The sequence below is a fragment of the Alligator mississippiensis genome, chromosome 4 (genome assembly GCF_030867095.1).
Source record: "Alligator mississippiensis isolate rAllMis1 chromosome 4, rAllMis1, whole genome shotgun sequence".
NCBI classification, from domain to species: Eukaryota; Metazoa; Chordata; order Crocodylia; family Alligatoridae; genus Alligator; species Alligator mississippiensis.
Window position 1 is genome coordinate 107,349,447 of NC_081827.1, and position 18,799 is coordinate 107,368,245.

The window sequence follows — 18,799 nt, forward strand, 5'->3', positions numbered from 1 at the left end:
CCCGAGAGCTCAGCCGTGCGATGCCAGTGTGCTTCCTGCCATCAGGCAGGCAGGGGATGCGCTATGCAGCCAGCACTCCTCGCATCCCCTGCCCTCCCGGCAGGCAGTGACAGCATCACACAGCTGAACTCCCCAGACAAGGACAGCAGGGCGCAGAGCCCCGAGCCTGTGGCGGGCAGCCTGCCTCTGCCCTGGGGGTGCAGACGCCTCCCCCAGAGGTGTGTGCAGCTGCAGGGAGCTGCGCCTTCTGCTCCATTCCCACCCCCACGCCTCTGGACAACCTGCCCTGGCTGCAGAACCCCATTCATCCCAGCCTCTGCTCCTGCCCCAATCCCTCCCTTACCATGGGGTCCTTGATCTGCCTCTGCCCCTTCCCTCTCCCCTGCCCCTTCCTCGCCACAGATTTACCAGCTGGGAAAATCTGGAGACTTTAGGGTTCGATGGGGAGATCATGAGTCAGAGTTATTTTGACTTAGAAATCGCAAGTCTTGCAATGTTTTTGTGACAGTTGGCATTACTGTGATGAAGCTCTTCTCTGTGGCCATGGTAGGCAGGACTAGGCACAGTGACCTCAAGCTGCATGAAAGGAAATTTGGGTTGTAGGTTAGGAAGAACTTTCTCACTATGAGGGTTTTTAAACATTAAAACAGGCTATCCGCAAGCTGTGGAATCTCTATCCAAGGAACTCTTCAAGAATAGGTTAGACAGACACTTGGCCTGGATGGTTTAGTCAGGTATGATCTTGCCTTGAGCAGGGGACTGGACTACATGCCCCCCCTGCCCCTACCGAGGATCCCTTCCAGCCCTACTTTCTTAAGATTCTTTGAAATGTACTTGTGTGTCCAAAATATTTAGGAGGGGGTTGCAATTAAACTCTCTTCTGATTGACCTGTATTCAAAAAATGATTAATTTGTTTTATCACTCTAAAGGCTGTTATTGCCAAACGGTAGTGATAAGTGGTGGGTGGGTGGGTGTGTGTGTGTGTGCGGGCACACATGCACACGTAGGCATAATAATATGAATTTGTTCTTCTAAAAACATGAAGTGCAATGTAAGCTTGTTGGCCACTTACCAGATTTCCATCCTAACTCAGTGATGCAAAATAATTAAAGGGTTTTTCTGTTTATCTAATCCTTCTAGGTTTTGTACTGCAGCTGCTGATAGGAAGTTAAGGCTGTTCACTTCAGACCTCCAGGAGAAGAATGAATATAAGGTAAGAAAAAATTAATTAATTAGGATTGAATTAGATGTTGTTAACCTTGTTAATGATAGAAAATGTATTTAAACTGCTGCCAAAAGCAGTGTGTGCTCAGTAATGGAAATAAACTATGGAGTTGATCAAATACAGCTAACACTGAGCATGACTATAGAACACATGGCCCATAATGGGCAAACATACTGATGGGAGCCTACTGCTGGGGTTTTATTGTTTTGTTTTTGTTTTTCATTTCATTTCTCCGGCCAAATTAATCAAATCAGTTCCAAATTCCACCCACTGAGCAGAGCTCAGTTATTCAGGTCCATGTGGTATTACCGCTGGCAAGTATCTTACCTCCCAGACTCTTCAGCCTAGGCCTTTAGATACTCCCAGAGCGATGGCAGGCATCTTATGTGCAAGCCCCAGGCCCAGAAGTTTTGGGATTCAGATGGCCCCAAGTCTTACTTGCCCTTAGCCAAAAGACCAAAGGAGCCAAGCTAGAGAGAAATCCCACATTCTATAAAATAAAGTGTGTAGCTGAGATCCTCCCATTGGGAGTAGACTCTTGTAGGGTTGCCTGCCCACAGTGCAATGGACAAGTCTTCACCCTCAAGTCCACAAAGCCATTCAAGGTTAGGGAGAAGGGCTTCTTCCTTCCAGGTACAGCAAAATTGCATAAACCAATACTACTTCCACCATGGTGTTGATCATGACATAGTATTGCCCCTGCCAGGTACTTGTACAGGATATTAGTCTAAAGCCAAAAGGCTCATGATCTACCATGTAGGTCCTTCAGCTGGGCCCCAGCAGAGTCAACAGCATTTTCAAACCATGGTGATCCATAGCTCAGCATTGCTCAGTATTTGTGTGTATTCCAGACACCACCCTGCCCAACAAAGGATCCATGTGCTAATTAGTGCCTCCCCACCACTCATGAGTGGAACCAGGTGTTCTTGTTACAAGTCCTGGAATCCTCCAAAAATGTATATGCAGATTCAAGGGCAGAATAACCTGGTCCAGCTCCTCCTCATGGAGGGCAGGGACACAATAATCATATGTGGTAGGGGGGTGAACTGTTTGTGTCCCTGTTTAGTGATGGGCAGCTCAGATGTGGGACTGAAGAGGAAGTCAAAATATATTCAATGTAGTAGCTCACTATGACTTGAAAAACAGTCAGCGCTGAGGGGGGCTGAGTGCAATAGGCACTATCGTATATATTATTCAGACAGGCTGCACTAATCTTTGTGGTAGGCTTCCATCAGGTAAGCTGAGCTGCACGTGTCTTTCCCATTTCCAATAATGCCTCTTTCTTCAGCCTTAAATGTCTGGCAAGCATCACTAAACGGGGCCCCAAACAGTTCACCCCTCTCCCACAGCCTGCCACGTATGATTAGAGTGACCCTATCCTCCATGAGGTGGAACTGAACCACATTGCCCTGTGCCTGAATCTGTATATACATTTTTGGAGGATCCCAGGACTCATGACAAGACCAATTAGTTTCTGTCATACGTGGGGGCTAATTCATAGATTGTAAGGTGCCGAAAGGGACCTCACACGATCATTGGGTCCAGCCCCCCTGCCCTAGGCAGAACAGAACTGGGGTCAGGTGACCCCAGCAAGGTGACTGTCCAGTCTCCTCTTGAAGATTTCCAGGATAGGTGATTGCACCATCTCTGGAGGGAGTTTATTCCACAGTCTGGACACTCTAACTGTGAAGAAGTTTCCTAGTGTTAAGCCTGAAACAGTCTTCCAGGAGTTTTGTGGCCATTACTCTTGATTTTCCCCAAGGGTGCCCTGGTGAATGGTTGTTGGCCGAGCCCTTGATGTATTCCCCTAATATAGCAGTAAGCTGCTACCAAGTCCCCTCTCAGCCTTCTCTTTTTTAGGCTGAAGAGACCCAAGTCCCTCAGCCTTTCCTCATATGGCTTGCCTTGCAAGTCTCTGATCATATGGGTAGCCCTTCCCTGGACTGTCTTGAGCTTTTGCACACCCCTGTTGAAGTGCAGCACCCAGAACTTGGCGCAGTACTCTAGCTGCAGTTTCACCAATGTTGAGTAAAGCAGAAGAATCACCTCCTTGGTTTTGCTTGAGATGGATCGGTTGATACTTGCCAGAGTATTGTTTGCCCTGCTGGCTACAGCATTGCATTGATGACTCATGTTCATACTACGGTCTACTATTATCCCGAGGTGTTGTGGGGGTGGGGGGATCACAATTTTTTTTTTTTTTTTTTTAAACCAAATCTTGAAGCTGAAAAGGGGGGATAAAGCAAAATGCTGTGTTTATTGATTTAAGAGAGGCGGATACATGATCTTAAGCACACCACTCATACAAACATACACATATCACCATGCACGTCGTCATACATAAACGCACATACGCAAAACAACCACTCCATCCAGCAGTTATAGTTACCAGCAGCAGTTGCTCAGTATTAGCACTGGGTGGCCAGCCCAGGCCTATTGAGCTGGTGATGAAGATTGAAGCTGGAGCGGGGTGAACAGATGCGCCTGTGCTACGAAGAAAGCAGCAGCAATCAAGATGGTTCACCCAACCTGGCATTACTCAGATCCTTCTTCTTATAGGAGTTGCCAGTCTTTGTTCAGCATTTTGGGGTTTTTTCATGCTTGGTCTCTGTTTTCGAAGTTTCTCATCCATCTTCTGATTATCTCAACTCGGTCGTGTTGGTCGTAAAAGTTGGTATCTCAGCCTTGAAGTATTCTGCCAGGTGGGCTGCAAGGACATACAGCACTCCTTTCCCTCATCATCTTGTATGTGCGCCAGGTCTCAAGCAGATTCTTCATCCATTCATTAATTAGTTCACTGACTGGTAATTTACATGCTGGCGCCTTGTTGCTTACACAAACAGTTAAATATTCCCATTCTCTTACCATTCACCCTTTCACATAACTCCTTTTCATATGCAGGGCCATGCAAAGTTCATTCACTCACGTCAAGCAAAAAGGCAAATACAAAATTGAGTTTAGCTATTAATGAAATACAGAAATAAAGGTTTGTCAATTCATTGAGCCATTTATGAAATGCAGAAATAAAGGTTTATCAGTTCAACACTACTATTATTTAAAATAAAACTAACACACGCACAATGTTAATGCATAAAAATAGAAATTCAGACTACAGTGACAGGGCAACCTGACTCCCCCAGATGTTACAGCAGGGAAAACACAGTGAGAGGTGAACAAATTCAAGGCAAGCCTCCAATAATTAGGTTCTAGACCTGGAAAATTATAACTAATTTGTAAATGTTCCATATGTAAAATCTATATTGAGGAGATGATTTTATATTTGGGATTATTTTATGCTAAAGTAAATACAATATTTCTGCTTAATATATCAATGATTCTACATATGAAAGAGAAAATATGAATGACTGTGTCAAAGTTGCTGAAAAATACCAACCAATAAAATGAATATAATCACAGTTTCCTAATGTATAGTCGTTTTAAGCCTTTGATATAAGGATATATATCATTCTATTACATTTTATTGAGAAAGAAGTAATAAACAATTCAGCCCTAAAGTGCACTGTGGAATATCAAAACTTGTTCTGGACTGGCCAGTGTTAGCCAGCCCAGTAAAACAAGGCTTGCTTGATACCTTAATTTTCCAGTCACACAGAGATGAAAGTTCAAGAAAACTAGGCTGACAACTAGATGTTGAAATTTATAGTGAACATATGGTGGAATTTTGATTGATCCAACATAACAACATAAGTTTTATGTAACAAAGGACTCTCTCCAGAGAGGTACAAAACATGCAAAACCAATTGAAGGAAGTCTGTGGTTACAGTCTGGCTAATTACTAAACATTTTGTGTTTAATAGTAAACAATTGCATTTAGCACTTTGGGAAGGATTTGACAGAAAAGTCTGACTCAGCCTCAGTGGAAAAAACAACTTACTCCAACTATCAACACAGAATTGGAAGCATGTAAGAACAAAATCAAAAACTGGTTCAGAGAAACTTTGTGTTACTTTGGCAACCTGAATAGTCCTAAATACAAGATCAAGGCTGACCTCAGATCAAGAAGCAGAGGGTGAAATCTGTCTAATTGTTCACAAGCACGTAAGAATTGCTTCTTTGTGAACATTTAGATTTGAAGATTTTATTCTTCTGCTTTGAATACATTTGTGTGAAAAAGTGCGACAATTCATTGCATCAAAACATTGGAGAAATTATGGGAGTAAAACCATGAAAGATAGGATACTTGAATTGAGAACTTTGTCGGTTTTTCAGAAGGCTTGTGCTTCTGTCCAGACAGCTCAGAAACATTTAAATGTGATATTTATCATATTCTCTTGGTTTTCATCAAATAGCATGAGAGGTACTGAAAATGCAAACAAGTTGGTAAAAGTATATCGCTATCCAAGGACAGATAAAAATGAATAGTAGGCCTAATAAGCCAGTGGACTAGAAATTCACATGTAGGGGAAGGACCTACTGTTTGTTCAAAGATGCTGTGCTGCTGAATCAGTTTCTTGTATGGGTAAATTATATTCAGCAGTCTAAAGTAAATATTAAAACCAAGAAATTGGATTGGAACAATAGTTTAGTAATATATAGATTAATTTTAGAAACAGTTTCTATACATTTATACACCTTTCCTCCTAACTATATAGAATGCCAGCTTCATTGTAAATTTGTCTGCTTTTCCTGTAACAAACTTCTGGAATGCTCAAATACTAGTATTTATCAGAAGTGCTTTGGACTTCAGGATAAGTCTCTCTTTCTTATTAACAGATTTTTGATGGCCACTCAGATTACATTAATGACTTGGTATTTGCACCTAAAGAAGGTCAGGTGATTGCAAGTGTAGGAGATGATCACACCTGCAGGTATGTATCCTGTGGATAAATGTGACTATGAAATGTCAAGTTTACTATTTCTTCATTTTGACTAGAATATCTGAAAACCAGAGCAACTGAGAATATTTAAACAAAACTTTGAAATATTTAAAAATAAAAGGGTTTTTTTTTAAATAATATGTAATTACTGAAAATGTCAGTCAGCTGCCTTAAGGAAAGAGATATTAAGTAGTTTGACAATTAATTGTTTCAGTGTTAAGGCACAACCTCTGTCATGTATCTTTCTCTTGTACTTTATCCGATCAAGTCAGATGTTCTTGGTTACATAAAAGGGAAATCTGTCTATTCCTAGACTGTTACTTACCCTGAGGAGAGCAGTAGTCCCCAGAGCAGAGCAAACATAGTCAAAGCTACTTTCCTCCATCCCCATCTCTGGGTTTATCTTGTGAATTATGTGTACATGTTTGCACGCTTAATACTGTGTGGCAGTCTGTGTAACCCTTAAAAGGATCTCACATCACCCTGCTTGAGAATCATTACTCTACCTCTTCCTTGGGATGACTCAAAGATCAGTTTGAAAGAAAAAGATATTGCAGGTCCAAGCTAAGGAAGCACTCTCAAATAAAACCCATATACACATTCTTACCATGGATTAGATTCTCAAGGACCAAAGCCACATATTGGATTATGCAGCTCTAATGGTTCAGTTTAGCAATGAAGAGAGGACATTACAAGGAATGAGAGAAAGATGATCCCATGATGCACAGGGAAGCAGAAGACCAAACATTTGGGGACTGTGAAGACTTCTGAGAAGGGAAGACTGACAGATCAACTATGACTTTTATGATTTTATGGTTTAAGTTAATGACATAACAGTTAGTGAATAGATTAAGCAGTCAAATGACAGTCTAACTTTTTAAAGTAATGTTTCTGTTTTTAAGTTGCATATGTTGAATGGCTTTAAAAAGGCAATACCTGAAGAGTGATTATAAAGAGGATGGAGATAGCATTTTCTCTATGACTGCAAGGGACAGAATTAGGAGAAATGTCCTCAAAACTGCATCAGAGGAAATTTAGGTTGAAAATTGGGAAGTACTTTCTAATTATGAATGTGGTCAAGAATTGAAACAGTCTGCGTAGAAAAGTGTGGAATTTCTATCCCTGGAACTTTCTAAGATAAGGTTAGATGGACATGTGATGAAAATTGGTTGAATTGGTTTCTACCCATAGAAAATTTAGAAGTCTTATTTTGGCTAGCAGAAGGTTTCTGTATAACCTCATTTCCATCAAGCATACAAAAGTCTTCTAATTTTTATAAGAATGAAAAAAATGTAAGATCTACTAAGGGCCTTAGCTGGTTCACTTCCTCTTTAGGTTCTTCTTTGGTCTAGTACAGTCTTCCTTCAGAAAAAAAAGAGTTGATTGAATGTTTTAAATAATTAAATGTAATAAAAGAATATTTCATAGATAAAGAAATTAGTTAAAATGCAGTTATTGGTTTGACACTAACAGAATAAAATAGTGTAATGAAAGTTTGCCACCAAAATTGAACTCTAACTTGAAAATATAAAGCAGAAACTTTATCCACAAAACTATAAAGTCTTTGGTTAACAGCCAAGGGAAGTAAGCAGGATTTGTTTGGCCACCAGAGTTCTCATTTTTTCCATTCTTGCAAAAGAAATGTGGAGCAGGAAGATATATTTTTTAATTGAATATAAAAGTTACACTTCAAAAGCCAAAGGAGAATGCATTCCCTTGGATTTACCAAGATCATATTTAATTTACTGTGTAATTTGGTTCTTCAACAAAAATGTGAGAAGAGAAACACTTTTTTTGGCTGTAAATTTCTCTTAAGACATCTGTTAATGGTTTTGATATGCAATACTAGAACAACTAGTACAAGAACACAAACTTCCCAGCATTTGAGGGTGTTGTCCTGACGTTGCTAGATTTCACCATTACTGTCTAACAGTGGTTTTACTGTATTAACCATAAGCGAGTTAAATCACTTTCAATGTACAGCTGTTAGAAAAAAATGTAGAAATATCTCTGAATTTTCCCTAGTCACCTCTCTACCACAATAGAATTAGTGAAGATTTAAAGAAACTAGATAAATCAGAGAGGTACATATTTCATGCACTAAAAAAACTGTTGGTATGTTACCTCAACATGACATTTCAGTGTGGAACCAACTTGGTTCCATCACTTGGATGGAAGGCTTCCAATAAAAGCCTAGGTGCAAACGCTCCATTCAGAGGTGGTCTCCCTTGTGAATCAGTGCTTCATAAGTCTTCTAGTTCAGCAGTTCTCACTACTACATAGAAAGCTAGCTGGTCACATCATAAAGATTTCTCCTTAATTCCAGTTACAAAATTTGAATTAAAGAGTTAAAATATTCTTTCAATGAGAGCAACTGCATTAGTCATCACAGAGATGTAATGGGAAAGAAAATGGTATGTGCAGTTAGTTTGGAGGAGAGGCATCAATGAGATGATTCTTGTATTAAATATGTTCTGTGTGATGTTATTTTAAGAATCCACGCTAAGTATAGTTTTAATATGTTAATCTGAAAGTGCCATTTGTCATCTGATGACAAACCTGCCTTGGCCATTTAAGTCGTTAATGAAATCAAAGGTGCAAGTCATCTTACCTAACATTGCACCTGCAGATTCAAGAAAGGAAAAAAAAAACCACCTTTTTTTTCCTGCACTGATGTATATCTGAGTATTAATGCTAAAGCTGAATTTTAAATATTAAAAAAAGTGCTGGCTACTGGTACAAGACCTGAAAATCTGCTTGACATTCCTCTCTCTAATACCCTTAACAGTCACTGGGGGGGCTATCACTGGTAGAAGGGCTGCAATTGGTAGATGCAGGTGTCTGTCAGGTGCTTCTGTGGAGTCACAGCATGTAAATCAAAAGTAGATATATGTCCTTTCCTACTGCAGTATCTGCAGTAACTCCCCACCACCCATATTTCTGGTGTTAGGAGTTGACTAGGACATGGGTGATCAGCCCGGGTCTTGACACTAAAGAGTTGGGAGCAGTCAAAGTTTGGAAGTAAGGGTCCCAACATAGTCACAAACCAGAGGATCAGGAGCAGACAGAGCCAGGAGCCAAAAGCCAGAAGCAGGTGTCCAGACTGGAACCACAAGCCAGGGTGTCAGGAGCCACCAAGTTAGGAAGTAGGGGTCAGCAGGCAGGAACCAACAAGCAGGAACAAGGATTCAGGCATATGAGCGAAGGAGAAAGGCATCTGTCCCCTGGGTACTGAAAGGGCCGCTGCCTGTAAGCAGGCAATCATTCCTGTGCAGGTAACCAGAGCCAGTTTGGGGCTAGCCTGCCTGTTGTCCCAACTCCTTTGACATGTGGGAAAGATATATAGTTGTCTCATTACCCTGTTTTTTGTGTCTGTGTAATTTTGCTTTGCTACCCATTGTATAACTATTCATATCCTTTCAGTTTAGAGTACTCATGCCATAGTGCAAATTGTTTTATGGACACACTCAGAAATTTTCCTGCAGATCCTAATTGGATTCGATCTTCTTTGTTTCACATGACCACATGTTGTTCTAGTGTGTGTGACCTTGGGGTTAAATTAGCTTCCTAGGTGGAGATAGTGGGGAGGAGATTTGACATTCAAAATTGGATTAACTAGAATGCCAAAACTTAAGGCAGGGGCTAGTAGTTTTCATAGGGTGTGGACAGAAAATGTTTGAAGCATTTCATGTTTGAAATGCTTCAAAGGGCAAGAGGACACATGTTCATAGATTTTTAGGGTCGGAAGGGACCTATTAGACCATCGAGTCCGGCCCCCTGCCCTGGGCAGGAAAGAGTGTTGGGGTCAGATGACCCCAGCCAGGTGTTTGTCCAATCTCCCCTTAAATAACTCCAAGGAAGGGGACAGCACCACCTCCTTTGGAAGCATATTCCCTATTTTGGCAACCTTCACTGTAAAGAATTTTTTCCTGGTGTGTCCAATCTGAATTTGCTCTCCTTCAATTTCTGACCATTGCTTCTAGTTACCCCAATGGGCGCCCTGGTAAACATTGTATCCCCTATTTCCTGCTGTCTCTATTTCCCCCCCATGAGCTTGTAGGCGGCCACAAGATCACCTCTCAGCCTTCTGTTACGGAAGCTGAAGAGATTCAGGTCCCTCAGTCGGTTTCGTAGGGTTTTTCATGTAGTCCTTTAACCAGGCGGATGGCCCTCCTCTGAACCCTTTCCAGGTTATCTACATCCCTCTTGAAGTGCAGCACTCTTGATGTTCTTCAAGGTGTTCTGAAAATGGTGGAAGCACTCTCAAAATAACCCTGAAGAAAGCAAATATTATTTTTAGAAGCACAGTGGGGAAGACTGTCAGTGAGCTCTCTCCTATGTACTCCACCTCAGCTCTCCCACAGTGCCCCTCTCTTCTCCAGAATCAGGAGGGCACAGGTCCCTCACCTCCCAGTTCTGGTGGGGGAGTGCTCTGGGTAAACAGGGTGTACAAGACCATGCTCACTGATGGTTAGCTCTGTTCCCCTCCCTTTCTCCTTCCCCACCCTGTTGTTTGTGGGGCAGGGAGTAGAGCCACAGGTTGCAGCAGCCCTTGGGAGACTCCAAAGTTATAAGAACCAAAATAAAAGCTAGCTAAGAATGACTCTGCATGGCTATCATCTTCCCTCGGCCTTCCAGTTATTTGTTCTTTAAAACGCTGCCAAGACTTGTTCCTGGGTGACACTTTTTTTTTTAATTCAATAAATGATGCAGTCTTTGGATAGCAATGCCAAAAATCACTCTGTCCTCATTTGCTCCTGCCTCCAGCAGTGTTTAACATCTGTGTTACCCTTCCCTTTGTTGCACTTGCATTAAGATTATTGTTTAGCCAAGAATTAAAACTTTTTATGTTCCTCTGTTATTTTTTCTTTGGCCTGTTTGTTGTGGCAGGACACCTACTCTAGTGTTTAATGTGTCCAAGTCATAACAAACATTTCTTTTTTTAATGATTAAGACTTTTCAAATGCAAGACTTCTTGATTACCCTTATCAAGATATTTATTATGCATTGTGATGGGTTACAGTGGAGGAAGATTTGGAATGAGATTATAGACTGACAAGATTATTTCCTGATTATTTTTTTTGGATGCTAGTCTAATCCTTTGCCTATTTTTATATGCTGTCTAATATGTTGCCCAGATATGATTCATTTAAGCTATTATTGCACTCTAATTATTGTACAAGTGTAAGATTGTCACTGATATACATATCTAATCATTTTGTAAACAAAACCAATAACTTTTTTTAAAACAAATTTTAAAATTTACATTCAGATTCATTTGTTAGAAAAGTAGAATAAGGTATAGATAAACATGCACTTGTAGCAGCTTCACAAGTTGTGGGGGGAGCAAGCTGCTACTTTGAAACTTGACTCTTTTATTACATATTCATGGCCTTGTAGCAATGCAAGTACAGCTAAATCACAGCAGCTGAACCCTATTATGAAGCAGGGTTAAAAGTTGGGGTGATTTAGTTGCACTTGTATCACTACAGGGCAGAGGTGGGCGAAATATGGCCCATGGGTCATATCTGGCCCACCAATTGATTTTTATACAGCCTGCAGACAAGTTTTGGGTAGACCTGTATCATATTCATTAGCATGTTTATAAGTGTTGTTATTTTGATTAAGTGTGGAAATGACATGAAGGATCCTTTATATTATAAAATGTTAAGTATAGCTGTTGGTAAACACCATTAATTTTGTGTGCAGGCCTCAACAGCTCACCAAAACTCATTAAGTGGCCCTCCAGACCAAATAGTTGCCCAGCCCTGCTTACAAGGTCATGTACATGTAACAGTTACAGGCTGTGAGATCTTTAGTAGTAGCAGGTCCCTCTCTTCTTTTTGAAACTGCTTCAAGTATACATTTGTCTATACCTACATTTTTAGTTATGAGGGTTAATTTAATTAAATTAATTGTCCTACAAAGTAATTTACTGCAGGTTGGATTCAGTTCTCACTCCACCTAGTCTGGGACCCGGTCTGAACTTGGTGCCTGCCCCAGACCAGCTGGAACAGCACTACACACAGCTTGTCCCAAAGCAGGCACTGGATCCAGTATGGGATTGGGTGGAGGTTGAACTGGGGCCCTAATCCCACCTGTGGAGTCAGTCCTGCACTCTATCTGGCCCATGGACCTGTTCCATGTTACTGATCTGGCTCTTGGAGCCAAAGGAGTTTGACACCCCATCCCTACCTCCTTCCAGGAGCATGGAGACTTTTTAAACCTTCAGTTGAAGCTCTGCTGCCGCACAGAAAAGCATTTGGGACTAACTGGACCAAAGAGAGGGACCAATAAGGAACATGAATATTCTTATTTGGATACTTACCTGGAAAAAAGGAGACTTGGGCTCATATCCTGGCTACTGGGATTATTTGTCTATTATCCGTTGGTTAATTGTAAAACAGTCCTTGGAGAAGTGATTGTAAGTCAGGTCTCCTCTCATCTGAGTTGCCTAATAATTAAGTTAGTCATGCTCCCTCCTGCTTGCAACTTTTCTGGTCCAGCAAATCTCACATTCTTTTTGTTCTGAAACTGTACCATTGCACAAGATTGAAGGGCCAGAAAAAAGGGTAAACAAAAGGTTCTGGGAACAGGGATCAGAACCCAGGCTTCTCCCGCTCCTATTCCCCATAAGTGCCCATGTTACTAGGCTGCTGAGTTGTGCTTTCTTGCTTGCCCTTTCTTGCTGCATGACTGACACTGTATAGCAAAGAATGTACTAGTTTCAAAAGGAAGGGTGAGCAGTTAATTGCCGCAGCCTAGCCTGCAGAATGCTGTCTAGGGCAGTAGTTCCCAACCTTTTTTTTTACTCTGGCCTGGTGGGAGTGAACTAGGGCACGGAGAGCTGGCTGCCTCCCTCCCAGGGCTCCCCCACCGCCTGGCTTTAACCTCAGAAGCTCAGTTGTGACCCTGGAAGCTGCTCACCCAGGCAGACAAATGGGGCTATGAGGAGGGGACTCATGCCATAACCCCACAGCTAACCTGCCACAGCCCAGTACCGGGCCACGGCCCTGTCGTTGGGAACCTCTGGTCTAGGGAACTCTCCTGGGAGACAGAGGTTTGAAATTCCTCAGGCTGAAGCAGGCGCTGAACCTGGGACTCTCACTCCCGTGATGAGTACTCTAAGCCCTAGGGTTCATTATTAAGTTGAAGACCGTCACCATCATCTTCAGCTAGATACGGTTTTTGTTTTGCTTGTTTGTTTTTTAAACTGTCAGCCCTGCTCAGATCTCTGAAAGAACAGCTATGAGAACCTACATTCAAGAGAGAATTCTGGAATCTGGTAACCAAGGGGTTGAAGGCTCCTTACTGCAGACCCTGAGTCTAGAGAGGAATAGGATTTCACTCTGGAGAGGGGTAGGATTTCACACAACTGTGCTTAGAGTTTAGTTAACTCTACTGCTCCCCTTCAAGTATGTGGACTGTTTTCGATCAAAACTTTTGAAACCTCCTATCTTCCTGCGCCCTTCCCTAGACATCTGACTCTGGGGTCTGGACTCCAATGTGTAAACTGAAGGCCAGGTTCTTACAAGTTTGTATTGTGATAACTGACTTGTAGATACCTAAGTCTTTTATTGGATTAGCCCTTTAGAGCTCAACTCAACAAAACCACCACACTGAAAATAAAATGGTGAAACCATGAGCATCTATATAGGTGATAAAGAAAGGGGGGGTTTTCTACATTGTATTTGGTAACTGGTAGCTGAGGCATGAAAGAAAAGGGAAGAAATACAAGTTAAAGAAGCTTTCTTTAGCTGGAACTTTATACTATTTAACTTTTTTTTCACAACCTAATTACACTATTAAATAAAGCCTTTGTAGAATCCAGGATCTCCCCAGATCCACTAAAGGTGAATGGTACTTCATGAACAAATTGCACACTGAGAAAAGGTATCTATTACCTTCTTGCCTTTAGAGTCTGATAACAGATTTGAATTTGATATTGTGTCTCTAAGAAAAATGTGACTAGAACACATATCACTTTTCATTATTTTGCCTGTGAGCAAAAGGTAGTACCCTTGACTACATATCAATCATTTAGGACAAACTGGTTACTAGAGACAACTAGAGGGTAATATTTGGCAGGCAAATATAGTTACCCAGTTGGAATTTAACATCTTTCCTCTTACAAAAGTGACTTCACATTTTTATAACTACAGATTGTTAGGACCTTACCTCGGATGAAATGTAAGAAGTTCCTTTCTGCTGTATTGTACCCCTACCACAGTGCCAGTCCAGTATTAACTTAGAGAGAAATGTGCTACCTGCTTGATAATTGGTGCCATTTTCTAACTACAGCTACATTTTCCTGAGAAATCTCCCACTGAACATCTAACTGTTTTATAGTGCTTAGCTTATGGTACTGAAGAAAAATATGCTATAAAGCTGTACAGCTGCAAGATCCTTGTTTAATCATACCAATGTTTAATAGTCTTGATATTCCATTAACCCAGTGGTCTACAACCTGCACTGGCTCACAGTTGTCATTATTAAACAAGCAGTACACCAAAGGCAAAGTCCTATTGGGCTCTTCCGTGGTTGGAACAGTTTAATTTTCTTTGGCTATAGGAAATGCTAGAGCGTCCTAGGGGTAGTGTTTTTTCCATAAGCCATGAATTGGGGACCACTGCCTTAATACCTAACATTTCACCAACAAGTACATTTCTTAATACTCTTTTTTGAGTATTAAGTAAAGTTGTGCATACTAATTAGAGCTGTGCAAAGTTTCAGTCACTGATTCGATTCAGCCCGATTCAGTGGCCAAATCTCCGAATCAGAATCAAATCAGGAGACCCTTTAAGCTATCCGAATCAAATCGGAACCCTCTGAATCAATTTGGAGAGATTTGATGATTCGGACATAAACACAGCTTTAAATGTTTTTTCTACATACCTCAAGGTACCAGGCGGCTCATGAATGTTGAGATGGTGGGGCAGATGGAGTGTTCTACAGGAGCATGGTGGGGGGGGTTCCCAGCACGCTCAGCGGCGGACGTGGAAGTGGACCAGAAGCACTTTGGGTCCCGCTGCAGAGCATGCAGGACACTGCCCCCCTCCGGCTCAGTGACTGGTGCCTCCTGGATCTGAGGGGGCACCCAGGGTCTCCCCACAGCCAATCACCGAGCCAGGGGGCCCTCCACGCTCTCAGCACTGAACCTGGAAGTGGACCAAAAACATTTCAGGTTCACTTCCGGGTCCACTGCCGAGCATGCGGGGGGAGCCCCCTGCGCTCCTGTGGGATGCTCCATTAGCCCCAGCATCTCTGTTCACAAGCCACACCTGGTACCTCGAGGTATGTAGAAAAAACATTTAAAGCTGCATCTATGGCTGAATCGCTGAATCTCTGAATCAGCATTGAATCTTCAGATTCAGACTCAGTGAAATTGAATCAGGACAGTGATCCGAATCAAATCACTGCCCCAATTTGGGACGAATCCATATCGAATGGAAACCATTTCGTGCACCCCTGATACTTATGTACGATCTAGCCAAATTCCTCATCTTCAAGGAATCTCCGCACGGGCAGTTTACCATTCTGGAGCATGTTTTATAATAAGGCTGGATTTTGCAATTTTACCATATCTTTCTCATCCTCCAGGTTTCTGTGGTATGGATCTTGATTTGGCCTTCCAGCTAAGTCATATGTCTTCGTCCCTTCTGGCATAATACCCCATTTAAATTCTCCAGCTAGGTCTCTAACAGTTTCTCTGTCTCCCACAACAACTCACCAGAACTCCTTAAGGGGCTTTGGGTGGGTGGGGAGCAGTGTTTGGGAGCAGGACAGGCGTGATCTGCTCCCTGCATGCCCTGCCCTATGTGGGAGGGTAGCTGGGGCAGGGTATGGAGGGGAGAGCATATGTGGGCATGTTGGGGGAGGGGCACGTGCAGCATAGCTTGTTTAGGGCAGCCAGTGCCATGCTCCCACCCATGACTCCCAGCCCTGTCCCAGGTCCAAGCCAGTGTACAGCTTCTGGCAGGGCTGTTCCCAGCATGGCTGCAGTTGGCCAGGCTCACATTGTGACCAGGAGGCAAGGGGAGCATAGCAACACTCAGCCAGCTGCAGCCACGCTCAGAACAGCCCCGCTGGAAGCTGCACACTGGTCAGGGCCCAGGCCAGCAGGGCTGTTCTGCTTCCCTTGTCTCTAGCTGCAGATGCTGCTGCTCCTCCTCCTCCTCCGGCCCCTGCAGCGCTGCTCTGGGTGGGCAGGCAAGAAGCTTCTGCCAGGCAGCTTCTGCCCAGTGCATGGAGCTCTGGCTCTAGCTCCCAGCTGCCTTCCACCCACTCCACCTTCCCAGAGCAATGAGCAGCCACCTAAAGGTGGAGCAGGTGGGAGGCAGCTGGGAGCTGGAGCTCAATACGCTGGGCAGGAGCCACCTGGCTGAAGCTCCCCCGGCCCACCCAGAGTGGTGCAGCAGGAGCCACAGCTGGAGGCAAGCAAGCAGAGCATCCCTGCCGTTCCTGGCCAGCACACAGCTTCTGATGGGGCTCTTCACTTTGTAGCTGCAGCTGGTCAGGTGCTGCTGTGCTCTCCTCACCTCCAGTGACCACTCCTCCCACTTCTGACCCTGCTGCGCTACTCTGGGCAGGCAGGCAGAGGTGGTGGGGGAGCATCAGCCCAGCTGCACCCACTGGAGCTGAGGGGAGCAGAGGAGCATCTGGCTGGCTGCAGCCACACTGGAAACAGCCCTGTCAGAAGCTGCACTTTGGCAAAGGTTGGGGATGGCAGGAGTGCAGTGTGGGCTGCCCTGGCAGGAACAAGTAGGGTGTAACCCCATGTAGAGCACAGTGGGGACAGCTGCAGGCCAGATCCATCCAATTGGCAGGCTGTATTTTGCCCACACCTAGTATAGAGCCAGGGTGGCAGCAACCTGTGGTCCACAGGTCAGATTCAGTCCAGCAAGTGGATCCATCAGATCCAGCTCATAAAGCCAGTACATCTGCAACACTTCTGCAGGATGTGGGCACAGCAGAGGGAAGCGGTGTTGGTGGCCAGGTCTGAAGTGGCAGCCACCTTCAGAGCTAGCTCCATTTAAACAGTCTGCTGCTTCAAAAGGTTGTCTGTTGATGCTTGGTATAGAGTATCAGCACAACAGTATAAAGCTTATTTTGATCTTTTGTTCTTCACTTATCTATGCTAAGAGTTCTCATTTTTTTCTGTAGGGTGAATCACACTTAAATAGTCTTTTATGGATCTTTTACCACTCCAACCCCACTCACTACTATTTTTAATATTGCCAAATATTTTTCCCATTCATTCCATATTCCTCTGGCAACTACAACAACTGTATATGTGGAGAAATAATATTAGAAAATATATTCTTTATTTTAGATGTAATTTTAACAGCTAGAAATTAAGAGGACGCAGCACAGTGTGATCACCCCTTTCTGCAGACCACCTGGAAATTCTCCTTGAATCACAGTAGATAACTAATGCTCTGCCAGACTGCTATTCTATAACCAATGTGCTTGATCAGCTTTTCTGGAGGGATGGATAAGCTTGTGATTTTTATTGTCTGTTTTTTATTTACCTATTTCTCCTTATGTACTGCAGTTGGTTAAGAATTTCAGCGCATGATGCCTCAGTACAGATTAGGAGTTTCATATGAAAAATGTATTGTCAATACTAGTTTTGCTAATGAAGCAAGTATTTCATTTATGCAACTAAAGCAATGTAGTGTAGCATCAATTTAAATCATTATTGGTGGTTTTAAGAAAAATGATCTCCTTTTCCACTTGTCTGTAACTTTCGGGGGAAATGTTATGACATTTTTATTATACTTGGCTCAAAGGTGATGTTTTTTGTCTTGGAAAGTTTGACAGTTTATTTTTGTTCTTTGTGAAGTATGAAGTAAGGATGATTTTCACACTTCAAGAAAGTTTTTTCAGATGCTCTAATACGTGCTTTGCCAAGTTTAATAAAAGTTGGTTGCACAATAAAATTGCTGCATATAAGCAGTGTGTCATTTGCCTAACCTATCCAGAGCACGTGGGATATGATTATGTGAATGTAGCTATGAATATCTTAACACTGACATAAAATGAGTTGAATTGCTATTTTTTGTCTTGGTGATTTTATCTGAGATTTTGTTTGTAAAATAGGAACATGTATTTCAATCTGTTGTCATTTCAAGAAATGAGTTATAAAGGTTCCAATAAAAGCATGCATATGGTATTAGAACTGTCTTAGTTGAATGGTCATACTAAAATAAACCTCATTATTTGAAATTTACAAGACAATGGATATTTCAAGTTGCTTTTTTTCCCTTGGTTTGCAAAGAAATGGATGGTTAAGACAATCTGGAGGGGTTTTCAGCCATTTTACAATTTTGACATACAATGAAACAGATAAAAGAATGTCACTTTATGAATAAACACCAAAGGAGTGGAGAAAACATGCATTTCTATTTCCACACCTTATAATCTCATTTACTGCTGAGAAGGGAACATGATGGCATAGTACTTTGGCCAAAATGATTCACCATCTTCAGTTATGCCATAATTCTCTCTCCACACACTGAATATACATGAAAAGTGTTGATTTGATTTGGAAAGATGTACAAGGGAAACATTTTGGCAGTGCAAGAAAGTATTGTATCTTTCTAAATTACTTATTCAGTTTTTTAAACATTTGTGAATTGTTAGAATAAGGATACACATCCCTCAGGATTGGAGACCCTATGATTTCTAAAGGGAAAGCAAATATTTGATCTGTTGTGGTTTGGCATGGGAAGA

The 18,799-nt window shown here is 42.3% G+C and overlaps 1 protein-coding gene across 3 annotated transcripts in view; it reads left to right on the forward strand.

Moving 5' to 3' along the window:
- The window catches only part of NUP37 (nucleoporin 37), a 40,425-nt gene that overhangs the window by 4,553 nt on the left and 17,073 nt on the right, over window positions 1–18,799 (forward strand). For all 3 annotated transcript variants that reach the window (XM_014608456.3, XM_019489553.2, XM_059726443.1), the window contains exons 4-5: window positions 1,142–1,214; window positions 5,961–6,055. In XM_014608456.3, the coding sequence (XP_014463942.1) occupies window positions 1,142–1,214; window positions 5,961–6,055 (168 nt within the window). The remainder of the gene's footprint in view (window positions 1–1,141; window positions 1,215–5,960; window positions 6,056–18,799) is intronic.